This window comes from Aspergillus ruber, assembly GCF_000600275.1.
Source record: "Aspergillus ruber CBS 135680 unplaced genomic scaffold scaffold00001, whole genome shotgun sequence".
In the NCBI taxonomy this organism is placed as follows: Eukaryota; Fungi; Ascomycota; class Eurotiomycetes; order Eurotiales; family Aspergillaceae; genus Aspergillus; species Aspergillus ruber.
Window position 1 is genome coordinate 187,647 of NW_024467297.1, and position 20,631 is coordinate 208,277.

Here is a 20,631-nt window from a genome sequence, read left to right on the forward strand (position 1 = left end):
ACACTTAAAACTATCACACCAAGCTAAATCTTATAATTTCATTAAATTGCAGTATGTCATCGGATGAATCTGCATGTATCATATCAGCTCCGTGTTCAACAGGGACCAAGCGAATCCCGGTACATCTATCAAGGCACGGCAAAACATCGGATATTCTCTGACTGATGGATTAACAGAAAGCATGCAGTTCCTGTAGACAATCAAAAGTAAGGACGATATAGCCAGTTCTCTGGTCATTGGCTAACTGGAACAGGTGAAATGTGATGGAAAGAAGCCGTGTACAAGGTCAGGGCCCGGAAGCGGAATATTAGGTGAAGATTAACCCTTGCAGATGTGATAAATTAAAAAAGAGATGCGTAGTTTTTGAAGCCCCTAAAGACCCCATCACAGCGTGTGTACAAGCTAGGTATTTGCTAGCCATGGAACTCTAACAATGGTGCAGGAGGCTGGAGACGGTCGAATCTGAAGTGCAGCATCTCCGGGAGCAACTTGATGAAATGCATCAGCTTCTTTTTCGGCGTAACTCGCAACCGACCCCTACTTTGTTGAATATCGTCGACCAAGGGCAGCAGCAGAGTACATCCACTTTACAAGATGTTTCAGACCCTCTGCTTCGGGCACCCGGGCAGCCAGAGATCGTTCATAGAACGAAGCGGAAACGCTCTGAGGCTGAGATACAGATTTTGAACGAACCGATTATGGATTTCGTTTCAAAGGGGTTGATCACTGTTGAATGTGCTATGTTATGTTTTCGGACGTGAGTTTGCTATAGCTTGGATTTTAGATTGTTGAGCTGTTAATATACAAGCATTGCAGGTTCTTCAATGGATGTGTGAGTTACTGTTGTATGCTGGTGAATGGAGTTACGGTTTGAACTTACATGGACCAGGATCGGTACATCCCAGTTTTTGATCCGGAATATGACACTTTTGTTTCAGTGCGCTCTCGAAGCATGATCCTCTTTAACGCCATCTGCACAATAGGTTACCGGGTCAAGATGAGTGAGCATTGCCTAGACGAAGACATACCGACAGTACTAACGATTTCAAGAATCCCAATCCCAGACCTCAGACATCTTACATGCAGAGCTCAAGAAATCAATCAGTGTCATAATCCAAAACAAGAATCTGAACTCTCTCGAATCCGTCCAAGCGATGCTAATCGCGGCCTGTTACTCCGCTGAACGCTCTTTGCTCCTCTCATTCGCAACCCGGATGGCCCTAGATTTGAATATGGACAAGGCTTTCGAGAAGATCGTACAGCGTTTCGCTATGAGAGAAACGAATGTGTATCATGGTCCCGAGGAAGATCGTTCTCTAATGCGAGAATCTAGGACTTGGTTTGGCCTTTTGGTTTTGGAGCATATGTGCGTATATCAATTTCCTCGTTAGGGTATTGGTCTGATGTGGGCGCTTTTGGTAGATTCCGTGTTGATGGAGGTAAACCACCTGGGATTCAATTCGGAGGGAGCGCGCGTCGATGCAGGGTTCTGCTCAGCCATACGTTGTCTACTGTTTTGGACTTGCGTCTTTTTGCGCAGGTTGAGGTATGTCATAAACTGTTATATGATCTTCAAACTTGCTGATTATATCTGGACAGTTAAATATCATGAGAGGTAAAAATTTGGAGATACCCCAGATTTTCGTATACTGACACATCTAGCAAACATCAATGACACGTTAGGCTCGAAAACACTCGACAGGTTGGACATCACGAGCTTTGTACACGAGACCAAGATAGATCTTGATCTGTGGTTTGAGTGAGTTCTTTCCACTGCTCTTGAACGAATGATGGCTAACGACCGTGCATTGACTGGCTGCGAATTATCGGTATGTTACCATTATTATATCTTAAACCATATCGATAACTGATGTATGCAGAGAGCTCACCCACCGCAACCGAAGAAAAACCCTTCCTTCTAGCCGCCCTACGCGTACAGAAATGCTGGGCCGAGCTCACTCTCCATTGCAAAGCCCTACAATCCATGGGCGTCGAGAATGTCGCGTACGCGCCTTTCCCCATCATTTTTACAACAATATCCTAACCCACCAATGCGTTGTAGAGCAATATCTCCCACAGAACAATCCATCCTCCTAACAGCGAAAGCCGCCGCCAAAAAGCACCTCGCCCTTATAATCACAGAGCCAGACCACTACCTTGCCCAACTGCGTTACGCGATGGACTTTGTCTGGGCAAAGTGCGCATTTTGTTTCCTCCTTCTGCTCAAGTTATCACGACTCCTTCCTGAACGGGAAGAAGAGCATAGGGAATTGCTGAGAAAGGGCGAGACGCTACTTGAGGAATTGTCAAAGGCTGGATCTGGGAATACTGTTTATTTACGGATTCTGAAGATGAGTATTGAGAAATATAGGCGGATATTGCAAGACGATAATCAGATACGTACGGAAACAGGTACAGAGACCACAGGTCCGTTTTGGGAACTGTTCGATGTGCAAACAGATTTGCAGTCGTTTGTACCAGAACAGTTTGTGTCTGAGTGGGAGTTTCCGGGGCTGAATTTGTTTTATTTTCCGATTGCGTGGCATGATTTCTTTGGGGATTTTTCGTTGACGATTTGATTCGGTTTGTTTTCATTCGTTTCAGCTGCATTTGCTATATATATCGAAAATGTCCAAAAAAAGGGGCCGGGTGCTGAAGGTATAGACAGATTTCAACCTGCTTTTTTGACCATGTTGATTACGAAGCGTAAAGTACATTGGATATCAAGGCATCTATGTTCATAAGTAGACAAGCGCAACCATCTGTGAAGTAGACCTTTTAACCCAGAGCTCTCATGGTAAATTCGACACTAGAATAAAGTCAGTAACCATTTCCCAAGGCTTATATGCCTGGAGGACGAGTGAAGACGTACACAGCAAAGGTTCCAGCAGACACAGGCATAGCCCTCAGCAAAGTCGGGCCAATGCCCTTCCAGAAACCAGCCAATCCCTCAACAGCATAGGTCTTCTTAAAGCAGTCCCTCATGCTACTAAACTGCCGCTCAGCACCGAATCCATCGCACTGCATCTTACTCTTGACAACATCCAGCGGGTAGCTGCTCAGCCAGAGCGCCTCACCGGCCAAACCACCATACGAGGCGACCTTCAAGCTGGATATATCCTCGCGCTTGATGTTGTTGCGCTTGGCGTCCTGGTTCATGAGGATTTCAAATGACAAGAACCACATACCGTAGGCCTGAATTTCACGGAGGTAGGTCACAGTCTGACCTCTGAAAAGGCCCCGCGTTACGCCCTCGTGGGCAGAAAGCTTCTTGATGCAGTCGATGGGGCCACTGTATAGTCTATCTGCGCCGTGAGGCTGGGTTTGCAGACGGATACGGACGTGCTCGATAGGTCCGGAGAGAACGGAGTTGGTGATACCGGCAAAACCACCAGCAAGGTAGTATTGGCCGTACGAGAGGGCGGGGTCAGCGTATTTCTTCTTGTTGAGCTCTTCCAGGCGCCTACGGGCTTCGTGGAAGGCACCAAATTGCACACTGACCTGGTAATTGTCAGATCATGGACAGTCGGCTATGTGTAAATGCCACTTACGCAAGCACCAATTCCAATCAACGGGGTCAATGTACCCTTGTAGAAAGCCGCAGGACCCTCATTCTTGAATATTTGACTGGCACAGTCAAGGGCATTGGCATATTGTGTCGTCGTTTGCAGCCGTACCTTGACGATATCTGCTAGTAGTCAGATAACGATGCAGTCTATGCAACACTTTGGCATACGTACCGAATGGTTGTCCTGTATCATGTTAGCCCATTGATACCCAGCAGAGAGAAAGCATATATAATCATGCATTTCCTCAATCGGAACGGTAGAAGAAGCATTGTGGGGTGTCGCCGATGATAGTACTTCCAACCACCCACAATGCTCCTTAGATATCCAGTATCAATTGGCACATACCAATAAGAACCTGCGCAATACCACCAACTGCACCAGCAGCCAAATCCTTCACAGCCCGGAGGGCTCCTCCCCCCTTTTGCATATCTTCAAATGCCTCCGACTCCATATTGATGCGGTACCGCTGCGGTTACTGACAACCCTGCAGGAATTGACCGAAACGAAAAAGAAATTACGGGCAGAATTGAATGCCCAATTGAACAATATCGCTAAGACCACACAGAAAACGTAAACACCCACGGAAAGAAAGAAAGTGCAAAAAGAAGCAGGCCGATGTGCTCTCGTTCTTATCGCGATGGCGCGAGGTGGGACGGGGTTATGTCAGCCAACTATGATTGGGCGGGGGCACCGAATGGCACGTGACACCGGCGCGGGAAACGGAGGAAAAGACGCCGTGAAGCGCTCTCCGAGGGAAACGACAAGCGCAATTGTTGGTCATGATGCAGAGGCGGGTGGTATTAGAGGTGAGTTGCTTTATATTTTACTAGTTTCGCTGTGCTGACAGAACTGCAGTTGTCCCGCCGTCAAGATGTTGCGAATCTTTCGTTTGCGGCCGCACATAGAATAACGCCGACGAACTACGGTCTCCGACGGACATTTCATTCTTCCCCCATAGCGCTCGATTCGTTGGGTTCGAACAATGATGGCAAAGATGGAAGCAAACCTCGTCCTTCGTTTTCACCGCCCAAGTTTACATCACGATGGGGCAGCGGGCAGTCAACTCAACGACCTGTTGCCCTGAGCCCAGCGGAACAGGCGATTCGCGACAAGATGAGGGCGCAGCAACCCAAGAAAGAAGAAGATAAAAAAGAGCAAGAGACTACAAGGCCGCGTATCAATGATTCGCCAATTCAGAAACGACCATGGGGTGGTGCTCGACAGTCGATTACTTTGAGTCCAGCCGAGCAAACGATGCGCGAGAGGATGGCGGCACAACGGAAACAAAGAGAGCAGGGGAATAGCGACACTCGTGGTGCAGGCCCCCGGGATCAGAGACAACGACTAACTCACCGCCCTGTATATTCTAAGGACGCTGGGGCCGGCGCCGATAAGCCCAGGAAGCATTTCAAATCTGACTGGCACTGCCCGAACTGCGGATTCAACTGTTTTGGGAAATATTCATTTTGCCCCCGTTGTAGCTGTCCGGGACCTGAGCCTGAAACGGATCCGTCAAGACCAAGGAGGGTTAAAGAGGTGCGACATCGTGCCAATGCAGAGCAAGCCGCAGCCCGGAGAAGCAAGAAATATTCAGCGTGGTCAGAAGACATAGGTGACTTACTAGGTGGCGAAAATGCTGGAGAGCCAATCTCCAAGACAGACGACGTGGTTGCCGTCGATCCGATTGAGGAGATTGACAGAGAGAAACTTGCAGAACTTCAGTCCCAGGATATCGAGGAAAACCAGCAGGACTCGCGGCAATGGGGTCTGGAGGAGGAGGAGGAGGAACAAGTGATACAGCGCCGAAAGGACTATAAGCGTCGTGATGGCCGGAAACAACGGAAAAATAACGAAGAAGAGGAAGGTTACGACCAGGAGGAAACCCGACGTCGTCGAGAAGATCGGAAGCGCGCGAAGAAAGAAAGGACAAGGCGAAAGGAAGTGCACGTCGCCCCAAGTCCTATTTTCCTGCCCGAGTTCATTAGCGTCAGCAATCTTGCGGACGTCATTGGAGTACGGCCAGCCCAATTCGTACAACGGATGGAACAAATGGGCTTTGAGGGTGTTACATACAGCCATGTCTTGGACGCGGAAACAGCTGGTCTAATCGCGATTGAGTACAACTTTGAGCCCATTTTTGATCAGCCCGAGGAAGGGTTCGATTTGACTGCTGCCCCGGAACCAGAGGACCCGTCCTCGTTGCCTCCCAGGCCGCCTGTGGTCACCATCATGGGCCATGTCGACCATGGCAAAACCACCATCCTGGATTGGCTTCGCAAGTCATCGATTGCTGCTGGAGAACATGGAGGTATTACGCAGCACATTGGTGCGTTCAGTGTCGCCATGCCTTCCGGGCAGACTATTACTTTCTTAGATACCCCCGGTCACGCAGCCTTCTTGGAGATGCGTCGTCGAGGAGCAGATGTTACAGATATTGTCGTTCTTGTGGTAGCTGCAGACGACAGTGTCAAACCCCAGACTATCGAAGCCATTAGACATGCCACTGGAGCCAAGGTTCCCATCGTCGTTGCTATCAGCAAGATTGACAAGGAGGACATTAATGTCGACAAGGTGAAACAAGACCTCGCAGCCAACAATGTCTACGTTGAGGAGTACGGCGGCGACGTCCAGGCTATTGGTGTGAGCGGTAAGACGGGCCTAGGAATGGTGGAACTCGAAGAAGCCATTCTGGCTCTTTCTGACATGCAGGATCACCGAGCCGACACGGAAGGTAATGTTGAAGGCTGGGTAATTGAGAGTACTACAAAGAGCTACGGTCGAGTGACCACCGCGCTCGTCAAGCGTGGTACCCTACGTGTGGGTGATATCGTCGTTGCAGGCGATGCATGGGCTCGTGTGCGCACTCTCCGTAACGAAGCTGGTGTTACAATCAATGAAGCAACGCCAGGTATGCCCGTTGAAATCGACGGCTGGAGGGAGCAGCCAAACGCCGGCACGGAGATGATCCAAGCACCTTCCGAACAGAGAGCCAAGGATGTGGTTGAGTGGCGGTTAGAGCAGGCAGAGACTCAGAAACTCGGTGAAGATGCCACGGCCATCAACGAGGCTCGTCGTGGGCTTCTCGACAAACGCCGGCAGGAAGAACTGGAACAAGCCGGTCATCATGCAGAAGTTGAACAGTCTATTTCCGGTCCCAAACCGGTGCATTTCATCATCAAGGCGGATGTTGATGGATCCGTCGAGGCTGTCCTGAACTCAGTCACTGCGATTGGAAATAACGAGGTCTATCCGAATGTCCTCCGTTCTGCTGTCGGACCAGTGGGAGAGTTTGATATCGAGCATGCTGCCGCTGCCCATGGAAACATCATCACATTCAACACAACAGTCGATCACGCCATGCTGCGAATGGCAGAGCAGCGAGGCGTGAGGATCATGGACCATAACGTCATCTACAAACTTATGGACGATGTCAAGGAGATCCTCAGTGAGCAGTTGCCACCCAATGTGACTCAGCGCGTGACAGGAGAGGCGGAGATCAGTCAGGTCTTCGATATCACCGTCAAGAAACGGGAGACGACTGCCATTGCTGGTTGTAGGGTTCGCAATGGAATTATCCAAAAGACCAAGAAGGTCCGGGTTCTGAGGGGTCAGGATATTATTTACGATGGTGAGTTGCTTTTCTCATGTTTTGTTTAAATAGCATTCGCTAACTATGTTTTCAGGCTCGATGACTTCTCTCAAGAACGTCAAGAAGGACGTGGTTGAAATGCGCAAAGATACCGAATGTGGTATCAGCTTCGAAGGCTGGACGGAGTTCGCTCCCGGCGATCATGTCCAGTGCTACGAGGATATCTACGAGAAGAGATATCTGTGATATACCCTTTCCCCCTCTCTTTCCATTCTTGTGATCCTTTGGATCAATGTATTTTTATTCGGGTCTTGGGAGCTTGCATATTAACGCATATAGAACGGGTGTTTTATGACAAACGTGTTTCGGGCGGGGGGTTCAGAAATGATGACTTTATGTACAATACATATGTCGACAGATATAATGTGATGCCACGAGCTCTATGCCTCTATCTTTCTATTCAAGAATAATGCCATGTCATGCCTTCTTCCACCGAATCCTACTAACCCACCTCGCCCAATCCTGCACATCTTCTCTCTCCAGTATCCTCTCAACAGTATACCATTCCCTCGCCAACTCCTCATTCCCCGCCATCCGATGCACAAAGCTATGACACGCGCGGCACAGCCACGCAACACTATTCAACATCCACTCCTCATGCCACCCCCTCTTGCGCACCTTCTCATGCACAGCCCGCGGAATTAAATGATGATACGACAATGGTATCCAATCCCGTTCACAGATCTCACATGCTTCTGTCCGTGTAGATGCCCAAATCGGCGGTCCCGCCGTTACGCTGGAGACGTACTCGTTTAGGAGTGGGGAGAGGAGGGTTTCGGGGATGTCGGTGGAGTCCGGGATTAGGCCGTAGACGGTGAGGGTTTCGGTTACTGTTGATGGAAGGGTTGAGGAGAGGGTGTCGATGAGGGGGGTTGGAAGGGGGGTTGGGTAGGTGTCTGTTCGGAGGGAGGGGTCTTGTTGGGTGGTGCTGTAGGTGAGGGTTTGGAGAGTGTCGGGGAGGTGCGTGAAAATCTCGGAGGCGAGGAACTGCAATGTTTTAGTATCTGTCTCCAACCGCAAAGGGGGAGATGGTAAATACATCAACAAACTCGGCCAAATCCTCGGGATTAGCCCTCTGAATGGGTTCTGTTTTGACGACGGGCGTGGCCTTCACATTGTTATTGCTGCTCGAATTGTTATTTCTGCGCGCCTTATTTGCTTTGCGCTTTGATGGCTCGCGAGGCCTCTCATCGGATTTTGCGACTAGGATTCCAGACAGAATATCGCGGAAGACTTCATAGTTGGGGGAGTTCATAGTGCTTTCTGCGGTGGTGGTGGAAATCGACGCGATGCAAGAAGATCATGGATTGATGTCATCATTAGTAAGTAGCTTTCGTCCCCGCGTCTAACCCCAGGGGTATGAAGGGACTTCCCTCTGTATATATCCAGTTGAATTGAACCAATTCAAACGCTGAAGAATTGCCAATCATAGAATCTACAAAATGACCAAGAAAGTCGTCATAGCCATGGACATCTACGGGACTGTCCTCACTATGGAGACCATCGTCCAAGAGCTGGAGAAGCACTTCCCCAAAGCCAACGCTGAGACTATACTAAAAACATGGAGACAACACCAGCTGGCGTATACTTGGAGATTAAACAGTTTGGGTGCGTGACTGTGTTTCAACGATACCGTTCACCCCACTAAACCGTTGACTAGGACGCTTCCTACCCTTCTCCGAAGTAACTCGTAACGCCCTGTCCCACACCTTGGCAGAAACCCCCGGAGCCGATCTGGCAGAGCAGCACATCAACAGAATCATGGCCGCCTTCGAGAACATGGGCACATTCCCGGATGTTGGACCAACGTTGAGTCGACTGGCAGTGACCCCCGGTGTCATACCGGTGGTGTTCACCAACGGAACCAAGACAATGGTATCCCATTCATTGTCCAAATCAAAAGACCTTGCACCATACTCGGCAGTCTTCCAAGACATTGTCACCGTCGAAGATGTCAAGCAATTCAAGCCAGCGCCGGCAGTGTACGACCACTTAGCGAAGATGGTGGGATTAGTATCCCAAAAGGAAGACATTTGGGTGATCAGTGCCAATCCATTCGACATCAATGGCGCGCGCAACGCAGGTCTCAAAGCCATCTGGATCGACCGGAGTTTGACAGGATGGACCGACAGAGCTGAGCCGAGTCTGGAGCCCACGGCAGTTCTGCACAGCTTGGAAGACATTATCCAGACGATTACTCATCATTATAAAGACGAATTGAACCGTCATGTTACACGTTGAGTTTAAGCAATACTAGTTGAGATTGTTGAGTGAGATGTATTGCGAGTTGTATTTCCGAACGCTCCACGCAAGAAGAATCCGGGGTAAGCAAGCAAATTCATTCTATCCTTTCATTTCCCCTCCAGATATCCATTGAGCGATGTGGGATTTCAGAGTGAATAGAAAGGAGTTTCAGTTTTGGTAAAAAAAAAAAAAAAGTTCGGAGGGTGAGAAAAATTTCGGCATTTTATATGCACGCGGGCGGTGAGCACTTATCGATAAGGTAGTGTTGTCTTGGCATCCAACAACCGACGTCGTTTTATGCCTCGTCATCTAAACAGGGACAATACCACTGTGTTGGTATAGAAACATATCCATTATGGCCCGATCGTTGAATGTAAATAGCGCTGCTTGGCTATTTCCTTTTCGAGTACGTCCTGACAACGATACCTGGCATTGCCTCAAGAAAGACTGAATGCTGACGCCTAACAGGGAATCCTATACTATTCTACGCATCGCTTCCTCTGGCCCTTATTCAAAGCTCGATTAATCCCGATTATCCTCCTTTCCACATTTATCTACGTACTCCTTTTCCTTTTCACATACATACCCCAGGTTGCGTTCCTCGCCATTTTCCAAGGCAGAACCGCATGGATCAGCGGTGCCTTTTTGGTCCTAGGCGAAGGTGCAGCCATCGTTGCTGCGCTATTCGAAGCCTTCTTCGTCGACGAGACACTGGTGGATATATTCGATGCGGTGTTGGTTAACGAGGGTCATGGGGAACTGGTCACGACGTCTCGGGTACTATATCCCCAGGGAGATAATATCGTGCAGCGACTTGGAAAACCTACGAAGGGGGCGGTGTATGCGCCGTTTTCCCTGAGACAGATCGTTGAGTTTGTGATCTTGCTACCGCTGAACTTGGTTCCCGTTGCGGGTGTGCCGATGTTCCTGCTCTTGACGGGATATCGTGCTGGGCCGTTTCACCACTGGCGGTACTTTCAGTTGTTGAATGTACCGAAAAAGCAGAGGAAGGAGCGGATTCGCCAGAGGCAGCTTCATTATACTTCGTAAGTTTTCTTGCTCTTCATTTCTTTGGTTCGGGTTGTTAACGATGTCAGGTTTGGAACGGTGGCTTTGCTGCTACAGCTGGTTCCAATTTTTTCAATGTTCTTCCTGATGACGACAGCTGTTGGCTCTGCTCTTTGGGCTTCGGAGTTGGAAAACAGACGTGGTCTGTTGGAGCAAAGACGTGAGCCAGCGATTCCGAGATATAACGACGAGGAAGCGGCCTAAACGTGTACATACCACCTGCACCAGGTGGGCGAAGAGATACTACCGATACTTACGATTGATGAAACTGAATATACCAATGCCATGTTTATGTGATATGATGTACTGTTTGGCTTGTTACATTGGAGGTTATTTACTGGCTTTGCGGCCTTTGCAATGGAACAAATTCACGTGATAGTTTGGCTGCTTGCTTTGGCCTTATCGCCACTCTGTACGTTATAAGCGCATCAAAGTTGACCATAGAGCATTAAATTACCATGCCCCGACTCTCGACCCGTTACCATGGTCTCAAGGCTCACACAGTTCTTTCCACGGACACAGGTACTCCTTACGAAAAAAGACGCCTATAGGTCATCTAAGCTAGTAGCCAGTCCTCCTAGTTCCCATCAGAGTTTCAAAGTATATTATCAGCCTGATTCTCAGATATAACGATAGAAAGACGAGACCTCAACAACAACAACATTCGGCGCGATCATATACGCCCTCGATATCCCATACGTGAGCACCTAATCATAAGGCTTGCGCGCAGTCTTTGCGAACCCCATAGGCATCCAACCTCTGCAGTTGATAGTGAATAATCTGTGTCCTTCATCGCCAATTCCACTAATGCCGATTCCGTTCTTCTGGCTGGCTATGGGGCGTGGGATCTTGCCACCAGGTTTCAACTCGTATCTGGGGTTAGGTACTAGCATGCGGGAGACGAGATGGTACCTCTGGTGCCTTTTACGAATCAGGGCCAGATTTTCTTCCAGTCGCGGTTACAGGTGCAGATGTTATAGTAGTGTATATAGCTTGTTGGTGTTGGTGTGTCTTCGATGATTTAGTTTGACCTACCCCGTTTTGACAACTGGGAGCGAATAAAATATTAAACAGATGGAAGGTAGACGAAAAAAAAAAAAAAAAAAAAAAAAAAAAAAAAAAAAAAAAAAAAAATTTTTGCTTATACTAATGTGTATAATGCATTTGGCGTCAATCCAAGCAGAATATATGAGCCTTAGTCTGCGACCTGGGCTCATGCAGTAGTTAATCTGAGCCGCTAACACGCGAATAACAATAGAATAATCAACGTGTGCGCTATCGTTTGGACCAAACTAAGAAAAGCGTCAACTCTCGCGGCTCTTCACTCGAAACCGGCTCCACAGCCTCCGGGATCGAGAATCTAAACTAGATCCCGTATAGTCACCGCGGTCCCACGGGCACACAGGTTCCTCTCCCCAGATACCCTTGTAAAGAGCCCGAGTCGGCTCCTAGTCCTCCCAATCACCGGGACTAATATTTTAAATCAGAACGGCTCTCAAACCAGAAAGGAAGCAGAAGATAAGAAGACGCACAAAATCTGACAAGCATCCGGCACCAACGTGAAGGCTCTGAGCAAGACACAGTTAAGGACAACCTCGCCTCATAGGGTTTATTAGCAGTTGCGAGGAATCTCCCACAGTGTCCTTTGTATCCAATTCTGTGCTCGACGATACTATCAAGATCGGTCTTGTGGGCTCCAGAGGCGCGCATAATCTGTCTGATGTTTTTGGTGTGTTGTGTGACCAGGCCTTCTTCCATGCGCGGTGGCTGGCGGCGTTGATGTGATAATAGTTTAGATAGCTTTGGTGTGTCAGTGTAGTGCGTTTGTTGATTGGATGGTTTCTGAGTTACCCCATATTCGTAGATGGTATTCTAACGTGATGAAGAGGAATGCAGTAGAAAATACGGTGGTGAATGATAAGTAGCTGGTGGAAGGTGAACAAGTCGAGAAATGGCCCAGAGAGAGAGAGAGAGAGTCGAAAACCTTTCGACAACTGCCTATGTTGTAGTTACCAACTCATGTGGGAAATATTAATGTGATCCACGATATACAAGCGTGTGGGTGATGGGAAGGAGTAAGAAGTTGGGATGGGAGAATGGCTGTTGACAGAGAGCGAAGATGCCTTTCAAGCGCACCCTAGCAAAAACGCCCAAATTCATCCTGCACTACAGGCTCAATATAAGTGGTGAGGTTGGAAACTGTTAATAGAGTAGCATTGGCTGATTGTAGCTGCCACATTAGCAATTTATAGTGATACAAACCGGGCTATCAGAGAATGAGTAAACCCTATCGAGCAGTTCCCATTACTATTCGAGTCTTTCAAAACAGCTCGATCTCTGCGATGCGAGGTCATCGATATTTATAAGACCAATTCTACCATATGCACTGCAACAAAAGGTCGATAGGGCCAGACTCGCTGCCCATGAGCTGCCCTCAAGAGGGATACATTAGGCGCCTGGCCGCTGAATATCTTCAAGGTCAGTTACGATGACCTTCACGAGAACCAGCACGGCAATTTGTTATTCCTAACTACCGACAAGCAATAAGATCGCCATGCGTCTTGAGTTCAGGCATGACGGCCGTCACGAGTCATTCGGAAGCCCCCTATATATGGGGAGGATTTTCACGGTACGTGAACATGGCCGCAGCCTTATAGAAGGCATAGTGGACACGGGATTACCACCTCCCAAACTCTGCAAAGGTTTTTGCAGTCAAAGAACTGAAACCGCACCTAGACGGATAGCGTTGAATCGGTTCATAGTGTATCCTCTAGCTCATATATGATATAGCGGATGTTTCTTAGCAGAGACATGGCGGGGGAGGGATGATCATGTAGGGAATTTGAACATGAAAGAACAGCTAATCTGACATTCTAGGCCAAGTGCATCCCGGTATAGTCGTATACCCCGTATATGCCGGTACCCCTGATTGTACCGAGATCAGCCTCTCTTCCGCATTTCCCCCCCGCCGGAGAATCGAAAAGTCTCTGGGGAAACCCTTGATCCCCTTGAGCCTCACCCCGGTCTCTCCGGATCTGTCCTTGTCTAATCATTCAATCCTTCTTATTATGCTATTTCTCTCTTCTACTTTATCTCTTCTCAGTATATCGCCCTGATCATGTCCTGAAGCATGGAATAGCCCCCATTGCGTCATCGTCTCCATGGACAGCAAAACCAGACTGCGCAAGGCCTGCGATGCCTGCAGTATCCGCAAGGTCAAGGTATCTCTCTTATTCTATTCCTCTTATTCTGATGGTTATAATCTGATTGCCATAGTGCGACACCAGTGGCCCGCCCTGTCGCTCCTGTGCCAGTCTGGACATTCCGTGTACCTACGAACGACCGAGCCGGCGACGCGGTCCGCCAAATCGCCATGCTGAAGCTATTAAGAAACAGAAGCTGGGACCAAGCCCAGGATCCGCTGCCACTGCTTCAGTAGGCTCTCCAACGGCGTCGCCCAGTCCCTCGGTTTCCGACATAGCGTCAGCGCCCGTTCCGCCGCCGCCTACTAGTACCACTACCTCCTGGATGTCTGCGGAATCGATATGCCCATTACCTACAGTACGATTGCTCATCGACGATTTCTTCACCTATATTCATCCGTTAGTCCCTGTACCACACGAACCTACCTTTCGCGCAGCATTCGAGCGTCGCGAGGATGCTACAAATCCTACCTTTCTGGCCCTCCTGGCCGGCATGATCGGGTCGCTGGTCGCGTCGTTCCCCAGGCGGCCAAAGCAACATTTAAGGACAGAATTTGAGAAGGCTGCTTTTCCACACTCAATGGCCCTGGTCAAGCGATGCCATGATGTCGCCGTGCAGGCACGGGGAACTGGATACCTCGATCGGACGGCCACGGTTTACGACGCCGCTATCAGCTACTTCCTGGGACTCTGTGCAGGCTATGTGTGGAATATGCGACGCTGCCGTGTATATCTAGCGGAATGCCGCACGATGTTGCAGGTGTATGATTTGTGTCGGCAGTCCCCGGGATTAGCTGGCAGCAATCCCACGAGCCCAGCCTCTCCCCCATCCGTAGATCCAATGGCTGCAGGTGCATCACTCGCAGATGGTTATCAAGTCGATATTATTCAGCAAGAACTGGGGCGGCGCCTCTTTTACACGACCCTGGTAGGGTTTCGAACGTTACAACAAATGGGCTCCATGGACATCAGCGTTCACTTTCCTCCTGAAACTCCGACGGAGCGGTATCCCCCTCTGCCTATGGAGATTGACGATGAATTCCTGTTCTCGACGCATGCAGGGCCGCAACCACCCAGCACGGTCTCGCGTCTGACGGGGTTCAACGCGAACGTCCGAGTCTTCAACTCGTACAACTCGCTTCACGCATGGGAACTTGCATTCGGGAGTGGCCTTATTTTCGATTACGAACGACAACGGAGTTTACTTTGGGAGTGTCTGCAGAATTGCAAAAATGCGTTGGCCCATGTACCCCGCGAACTATCCCTTCAGTGGACACTGGCAACGCCAGTGAGTCCAGAGCAGCGCAAGTTTGACCCTGTCCGGACCGTCATGGAAGATCCGGACGCGCAAGATCGTCGCGCCATCCAGTACGAGATTCAGAAGGCGAACATCTATGCTTCACAACTAGGCACACGCTCATACTTGGTGGAAAAATACTGGAACATTTACGGAGCTCATCAGAAAATGATGCATCAGAAACCGTCAGAACATGGGTCTCCTGCGACCCCGGGATCTACAGTGAAGTTAGAGGGCGAATCACCGGGGGATATTGCAATGCTGCAGTATACACATGCACAGGCTGATTTCATTGGCCGAATGATGGCGGAGGAACGCCGACTTGTCATTCGCGATCTCATGGTCTTGCTGCGCTCTGTCAACGAAATCAACATGGAGCCTAATGGTGTCAGCATTGTAAGCTCCCACCCCTACAAGTCCCTGAATCCTAGCTAACCAGTAACAAAAGACATCCAAAATCCGCCAAGTAGCCTCCACCCTCCTAAACTACCCCGGCACCTTCGACGACTACTCCCCATGTCCCACAGCTACCGACTCCTCCGCACCAGGCCCGCACCCCCTAACGATGGCCGAAACGCAAACCTATCTTCGCGCATTTATCGACACCCTCATGCGCCTCGAGGGTCTATCCACCCCCGCGACGGCAGCAAGTAGTCCGCAGCAGTACGGACGGAGCATGAGTTATCTGAGTGACCATGATCGAGATGAAGAGGAGTTACGGCAGTGGGCTAGTGTGAAAGAGTTTCAGAAGAAGTTTGCAGAGGCCGGAGGTGTTTTGTCGGAGCTCTAAAGGGGTTTGTTGGTATGGAGTTGGGGTTTTTCTTGGTTTTTAATTTGCGACTTTCATTTGTTGTTTTCGCATTATGATGGATGACTTGGCTATGTTTTTATATTATTCTCTTAGGGTGGGTTCTGAGCTAGGTAATGCATATTATTCAATTGATTCAAATACCTAGCCTGAATTTTGTAGGACTGGATTAGGAGATACTGGCCTCAGACGCATGGTATACAATATCTGCCAATAGTGCACTGGGAGCAATATAATAAATCTAGTGTTGAATTCCTGGGCAACATAAACACAACGTAATACACAAAACCAATAACAATAACCAAAGAAACAATGTTTAAAACAAGAAACCCTCCCTAGACCGGAACAGTCTTAGTCCAAGTCCCAATATCAGTCAATACACTACTAGTGCTAGGCGCAGAAGTAGTAGCAGGTTCCTCGTCATAGTAATCAGCATGAGTAACAACGACCTTGACGAGCGTCGTCCCAACAGGATCGTTCGACGATGTAGTCCACCAGGGCTCAATCGGCGTAATCACCGTTTCCTGCGTAAGGTCAATCGGAGTGATCACGCTTTTCGCACTACCAGTGCTAGTGCTATGGACTTCAAAGAAATCGGAAGGAAGAGTATTTTTCCTCGTAGACGAGGCACTAGGCGACACCAGCACGATCTCAGGGAAGAACTTACTGGTCTGCGTGGTGGTTTCATCCGAAGGGGCTTCCTCGGCCTTAGCCTCAGGTGTGGGTTTTGCTTCTGCGAAGATAGGCTCGGAGGGGGACGCATCAGTGCCGACATCAGCATAAGCTTCGCCTTCGGGAATGTTAGTGGGGACGACGTCGCGGATGGCGTTCGTGAAGGGGATCCAGGGGTAGATGGTGCCGCCGAGGGTGAAGAAGTTGTCCACCGTAACAACCTCGCCAAGCTTTGTGATAGTAGCATGCAGAGGAATGTCGTATATAATGTAGTCAGTGTTGATATAGACTTCAAAATCGACATCCAGAGCGTTAGTCGGGATAGCATCGCGGATAGCGTGTGTATGGATATCAAACGAATAGACGGTGCCGCTGGCGGTGTAGGATTCGGGCCGTAAGTCGTCTCGTGGAAACTTCGTGGGTGTAAGGTGCTCAGCATCGGCCTCAGCATGGACACTAGGGACGCCAGTGGTGACAACGCCGCGAATGGGATGTGTCCAGGGATTATAGGAATAGGCGGTGCTGTCGACAGTGTAAGAGTCGGGAATTAGACCGTCTCGCGGAAGGTTCGTAGGTGTTTTAGTTTCTTGCTTCGCGGCTACTGTAGTGTAATCGGCAGTAACTTTGTTCCAGTATGGCCAAGGGATAGAGAGGAGGGTGCTCCAGGGTTCGTTGACAGGTCTAGCTGAAGATGGGTGAGCGAATAGAAAGGCGGCCATAGCCAAGTGAGCGAGGTGCATCTTGTTCGGTTGATGGGGAATCAAAGACCACAATTGGGATATCCTGCTGTCACTTGGGGGCAAATGAGTGGATATAAAAGGGAAAGACGATCATTGCGCGAGAGGCACATTCTGAAAAGAATATGCTCTTATGACACAAGCAGGGCTTTCTTTGAATAGCTGCTGGGCTATCAAGTAGCACAAACACGCGAGGTCGTGAAAGAAGACTCGTCCGCAGAAATTGAATAGATGTGAAGAAAGGAAAGTCAGGCACAAAAAAACATCAAACCATACAAGAACAATATTACCGGACTTTTGAAGAATGATGCAAGTAGAACGCAGGGCTGAAGATGTTAAAATGAAAAAACCGTCTCGCAAGATCCTGCGGGTCGTTGAACAAAGACTTGTAAGATGATCTGATGGCTGAAATTCGAACACAAAGAACCCGTGCAGCAAGAATGCGTCGATAGCACGTGAAAAATTGCTGCCAGCGATTGTGACTGCGACAGGAGGATCGGGGTTATGCTCATTAACTATACAATATCAAAATAGCTCAATAGGTCAAATTGTGCGGAAGCGTCGGAAGGAAGGTGTTATTCCAGACATCTAACAAGAGACTAATTAACTACCACAGTAAACGGTTCTCCAAATCCCTCGAATGTTTTGATGTTGCCCAGTACGCTTCTAGAATCCCCGTAGTAGCGCATACGGTAGGTCCCATTCTCCAAGGGCTTAGGACTTCCAAGATTGTAGTAGTCATTCTCAATCTGCCACTCGATGCTCACTTCGCTAATGCCAAGAATGGTATTTGTTCTCTTCCAGTGGAAAAGAAGATTCCAGTCGCTGTCAGTGCGCACGACTTCCCAGGAGCCTGTTTCAGAATTTCGCCTTTCAACCGCTGCAAATGTTGACTCGAGTCGAAGGTTATTCCGTGGGTTAGCGCCAACAAAGGAAGTTCGTACTGTGTCACCGGGTCGATAAACAATATCTAACGGTGATGAAATAACGTCTCCAAATGATTTCCCAAATGGCGCATTATCGAACATCACTGACGGAATGAAACTCAAGGACTTATTAGTGTTAACCGGCGGGCTAGGCCCAGAAGGAATCTCAGGCAATCCGGTAACTTGGGACGAACCTCCTAAGTACGGAAGATACGTAAGGGTCAGGTTAATGTAGGCCGCGAGTGTGTTTGGTCCGTAAAGAGTAGAAGCGCCTTCATAGCGTTGGACGCCATATTCTTCCTCGGTAGTAACATAGTGGGCATAGCTGTTCGAAGGAGCACCGAGAACCACCAGGGGATCCGCAATAGAGAGTATGTCCCTTGAAGATTTCGCAACAATTTCTTTCCAGCGTCTACCAGACATGGTGGTGGCTTCACTGGCCGAGACAATGATCATAAGTTGACCCACCCGGAGAACTTGAATGTCCACAATATTCGGACCCCACGGATATGGTTGAGCCATTGACCCAATATCAAAGAGAACCTCCTTGGAGGCTTGACAAGCCTTTTGTTCGTCCGACGGTCGATGCACAAAGTTGCGCACAACGCGCCACAGGGGGTTGGATTCAGCTGGAGAGCTGTTGTTTTGCGTAAAATCGAACTGGCCTGATCCATCCGTGGTACCAGCAGCGAAGGAAAACCCCATTGCTGCTGGGCACGTGGACAAAATGCTGGAATTAAAGGGTGACTGGAAAGTATAGTTTGAAAGATCCTGGTAGATATGAAAATAGTTGACCTGGGAGCTCTTAACGATCTTGGTAGCATCAACATCAGTCTGCTCGTATGCCTGTCTAGCAGCGGCATACTGACGCCTTCCGATCTCAAAGCAGCTCTTGGCTCCCGCATCCTGTTCGCGGAAGAATGGTCCTCGGCCCTGGCATAGTTCATTTTTTCCGCCGCAAGTGCTATCTTCGTACCGACACCGTTCTCCTGATCCGTCCTCACACCACGCACCAAAGATATTCGGGCTGGTGTCGCCGACATTCGATTGCGAAAATCCTGAAACAAAGTCATCGGCAAATCTATCGTCGTCCTGAGCGCTTCGCTCAAAAAGCCATGCTGCGACACCCTTATTATCTCCTGTAACTAGGGTGTTGTTGCTATACATTGACGTGCCGTGCACAGGAAAGAAAGTCAGGATAGCCATGGTTTTATCATCTGATTGGCGATCAAATCTCAGGAGCGTCATAGTTTTGTCCACATTGTCCGAGTATCGTTCTTTTTCTTCTTCGGGATTGGCGTCATAAGCGTATGGGCTCCTATTGACGTTGGCATCTAGATCAATGGAGTTAAATGTGAGGCGCCCTGGAGCCAAGCTTTCGTGTGCTCTTTGAATAGATAATAAAGCACCGTCGACAATAGCCTGGTAGCTTTGCTTATCAAACCCTCTACAAGGAATCTGAGGGAGCAAATAGTTCATCCACGCCCCTGGCCCTGAGTGAGAGTGCGTTCCAGTAAATGCCAAATTGCGCTCATTGTATCGTGCATAATCTGGACCAAGCCTCTCGAGACCCTTGAGCACACCATGGCGAATACCAGTATCTCCTGTCAATGCATCGAGAACCACATAGATAAATGTGTTTTCTAGACGATTTGGATTAGCGACAATAAACGCACGAGAGTAGATCCTTTGTCGGAGACCAGATCCGACTTGATTTGTGTTTGCAAAGCCATTAAAAACCACTTCAACGGTTGGCCTAAAGAGACATTAGCAATAATAAGCGAGAGTTTCAGGATATGCTGCTGTACCCTGTGATATCTGCTTTGCCCGCACCCAAGAGGAATACATCCTCATCCGAGCTAAAGTTCCCTGCAAAATTCCTTCCGCCAGTCTTTAGCGGAAGCTTTAGGTCTTGGATGCTTAAAACTAGTTGCAATAATAGGAATATTGCTATAAGCGCCCCGGATAAAACCACACCTATCCTGAGACTAGACATCCTCGCACAAGTTGCTGATGTCCGAAGCATTATTCAGATTTTATGCTCAATCAGACACATTAGAGAAACCCCGCATGTCAGAAATACTCCCTAGTAGTCGATCTCTTGTGAAATTTCCTGTATAACCGAGGGATGTATACAATGCGAATTAGGGCCGCGGCTTGACAACAACACTTAGGCTAAAGCTAGTCCAGTGCTATAGTTAGCAAGGTCATGGAAATTTTTTGATGCTTTTTTAAAAATATATAACGATGTCATTACCAGGAGTAATCCTCGGCAAAAGATGATCAGCTTAGAATGTGGTCGTCATCCAGACGATGTCCGATTATGAACAATCACGTGAAACCATATTAGTCAGTGAATCTCACCGCCTTCGTCGAAAGCGTCCAGGAAAAGCTCCCAGTCGCCCAGTCGCGTCGAGATCGCATTGCCCATCGTCGCCATCTTTTCTTCGTTATTGTC

At 48.9% G+C, this 20,631-nt stretch overlaps 10 protein-coding genes across 10 annotated transcripts; 5 read left to right on the forward strand and 5 right to left on the reverse strand.

The window, feature by feature from the left end:
* The first annotated feature begins 3 nt into the window (after positions 1–3).
* EURHEDRAFT_13720 (putative C6 transcription factor) lies at positions 4–2,710 on the forward strand. The gene is made up of 14 exons (XM_040777756.1): positions 4–119; positions 177–206; positions 254–285; positions 332–391; positions 443–757; positions 817–832; positions 890–1,001; positions 1,051–1,366; positions 1,423–1,546; positions 1,600–1,615; positions 1,663–1,759; positions 1,810–1,829; positions 1,881–2,004; positions 2,063–2,710. Exons 1-14 carry the CDS (start codon positions 54–56, stop codon positions 2,577–2,579), a joined length of 1,845 nt encoding a protein of 614 aa, XP_040643100.1. The 5' UTR covers positions 4–53; the 3' UTR covers positions 2,580–2,710.
* Positions 2,556–4,195, reverse strand: EURHEDRAFT_407375 (putative mitochondrial carrier protein (Ymc1)). The gene is made up of 5 exons (XM_040780533.1): positions 3,915–4,195; positions 3,741–3,752; positions 3,552–3,688; positions 2,873–3,501; positions 2,556–2,809 (listed from the first exon to the last, which is right to left on the reverse strand). Exons 1-5 carry the CDS (start codon positions 4,018–4,020, stop codon positions 2,779–2,781), a joined length of 915 nt encoding a protein of 304 aa, XP_040643101.1. The 5' UTR covers positions 4,021–4,195; the 3' UTR covers positions 2,556–2,778.
* Positions 4,196–4,351: 156 nt separating this feature from the next.
* On the forward strand, positions 4,352–7,404 carry EURHEDRAFT_398609 (translation initiation factor 2; the record flags this gene model as incomplete). Its single annotated transcript, XM_040779858.1, has 3 exons — positions 4,352–4,375; positions 4,425–7,197; positions 7,253–7,404. The coding sequence occupies 3 exons, from the start codon at positions 4,352–4,354 to the stop codon at positions 7,402–7,404; spliced, it is 2,949 nt and encodes a 982-aa protein (XP_040643102.1).
* A 231-nt stretch (positions 7,405–7,635) lies between these two features.
* EURHEDRAFT_398610 (HNH endonuclease) lies at positions 7,636–8,473 on the reverse strand (the record flags this gene model as incomplete). Its single annotated transcript, XM_040779859.1, has 2 exons — positions 7,636–8,205; positions 8,258–8,473. 2 exons carry the CDS (start codon positions 8,471–8,473, stop codon positions 7,636–7,638), a joined length of 786 nt encoding a protein of 261 aa, XP_040643103.1.
* Positions 8,474–8,660: 187 nt separating this feature from the next.
* Positions 8,661–9,459, forward strand: EURHEDRAFT_445648 (haloacid dehalogenase, type II; the record flags this gene model as incomplete). The annotated part of the gene is made up of 2 exons (XM_040783542.1): positions 8,661–8,826; positions 8,879–9,459. 2 exons carry the CDS (start codon positions 8,661–8,663, stop codon positions 9,457–9,459), a joined length of 747 nt encoding a protein of 248 aa, XP_040643104.1.
* A 179-nt stretch (positions 9,460–9,638) lies between these two features.
* Positions 9,639–11,036, forward strand: EURHEDRAFT_13865 (EI24 domain-containing protein). The gene is made up of 3 exons (XM_040777763.1): positions 9,639–9,868; positions 9,931–10,508; positions 10,560–11,036. The coding sequence occupies exons 1-3, from the start codon at positions 9,818–9,820 to the stop codon at positions 10,732–10,734; spliced, it is 804 nt and encodes a 267-aa protein (XP_040643105.1). The 5' UTR covers positions 9,639–9,817; the 3' UTR covers positions 10,735–11,036.
* Positions 11,037–11,218: 182 nt separating this feature from the next.
* On the reverse strand, positions 11,219–11,498 carry EURHEDRAFT_407380 (uncharacterized protein; the record flags this gene model as incomplete). The annotated part of the gene is made up of 1 exon (XM_040780534.1): positions 11,219–11,498. A coding segment is annotated over exon 1 (182 nt), but the record flags the coding sequence as incomplete, so codon positions are not given.
* A 1,702-nt stretch (positions 11,499–13,200) lies between these two features.
* On the forward strand, positions 13,201–16,098 carry EURHEDRAFT_407381 (uncharacterized protein). The gene is made up of 3 exons (XM_040780535.1): positions 13,201–13,751; positions 13,807–15,426; positions 15,479–16,098. The coding sequence occupies exons 1-3, from the start codon at positions 13,692–13,694 to the stop codon at positions 15,818–15,820; spliced, it is 2,022 nt and encodes a 673-aa protein (XP_040643107.1). The 5' UTR covers positions 13,201–13,691; the 3' UTR covers positions 15,821–16,098.
* A 75-nt stretch (positions 16,099–16,173) lies between these two features.
* EURHEDRAFT_398614 (uncharacterized protein) lies at positions 16,174–17,250 on the reverse strand (the record flags this gene model as incomplete). The annotated part of the gene is made up of 1 exon (XM_040779860.1): positions 16,174–17,250. One exon carries the CDS (start codon positions 17,248–17,250, stop codon positions 16,174–16,176), a length of 1,077 nt encoding a protein of 358 aa, XP_040643108.1.
* A 596-nt stretch (positions 17,251–17,846) lies between these two features.
* Positions 17,847–20,169, reverse strand: EURHEDRAFT_445742 (neutral/alkaline ceramidase; the record flags this gene model as incomplete). Its single annotated transcript, XM_040783550.1, has 2 exons — positions 17,847–19,929; positions 19,982–20,169. The coding sequence occupies 2 exons, from the start codon at positions 20,167–20,169 to the stop codon at positions 17,847–17,849; spliced, it is 2,271 nt and encodes a 756-aa protein (XP_040643109.1).
* Between the last annotated feature and the right edge of the window lie 462 nt (positions 20,170–20,631).

Bases quoted from the DNA above. Each gene is read 5' to 3' on its own strand.
- EURHEDRAFT_407375 (XM_040780533.1), bottom strand. From the start codon at position 4,020: ATGGAGTCGGAGGCATTTGAAGATATGCAAAAGGGGGGAGGAGCCCTC. The intron at 3,502-3,551 runs GTAAGTGGCATT...GACAATTACCAG, and splicing joins TGATTGGAATTGGTGCTTGC to GTCAGTGTGCAATTTGGTGC. The intron at 2,810-2,872 runs GTACGTCTTCAC...ACTTTATTCTAG, and splicing joins TCTGCTGGAACCTTTGCTGT to TGTCGAATTTACCATGAGAG.
- EURHEDRAFT_13720 (XM_040777756.1), top strand. From the start codon at position 54: ATGTCATCGGATGAATCTGCATGTATCATATCAGCTCCGTGTTCAACA. The intron at 1,830-1,880 runs GTATGTTACCAT...TGATGTATGCAG, and splicing joins TGACTGGCTGCGAATTATCG to AGAGCTCACCCACCGCAACC. The intron at 2,005-2,062 runs GTACGCGCCTTT...AATGCGTTGTAG, and splicing joins ATGGGCGTCGAGAATGTCGC to AGCAATATCTCCCACAGAAC.
- EURHEDRAFT_13865 (XM_040777763.1), top strand. From the start codon at position 9,818: ATGGCCCGATCGTTGAATGTAAATAGCGCTGCTTGGCTATTTCCTTTT. The intron at 9,869-9,930 runs GTACGTCCTGAC...GACGCCTAACAG, and splicing joins CTTGGCTATTTCCTTTTCGA to GGAATCCTATACTATTCTAC. The intron at 10,509-10,559 runs GTAAGTTTTCTT...TAACGATGTCAG, and splicing joins AGGCAGCTTCATTATACTTC to GTTTGGAACGGTGGCTTTGC.
- EURHEDRAFT_407381 (XM_040780535.1), top strand. From the start codon at position 13,692: ATGGACAGCAAAACCAGACTGCGCAAGGCCTGCGATGCCTGCAGTATC. The intron at 13,752-13,806 runs GTATCTCTCTTA...TGATTGCCATAG, and splicing joins GCAGTATCCGCAAGGTCAAG to TGCGACACCAGTGGCCCGCC. The intron at 15,427-15,478 runs GTAAGCTCCCAC...CAGTAACAAAAG, and splicing joins AGCCTAATGGTGTCAGCATT to ACATCCAAAATCCGCCAAGT.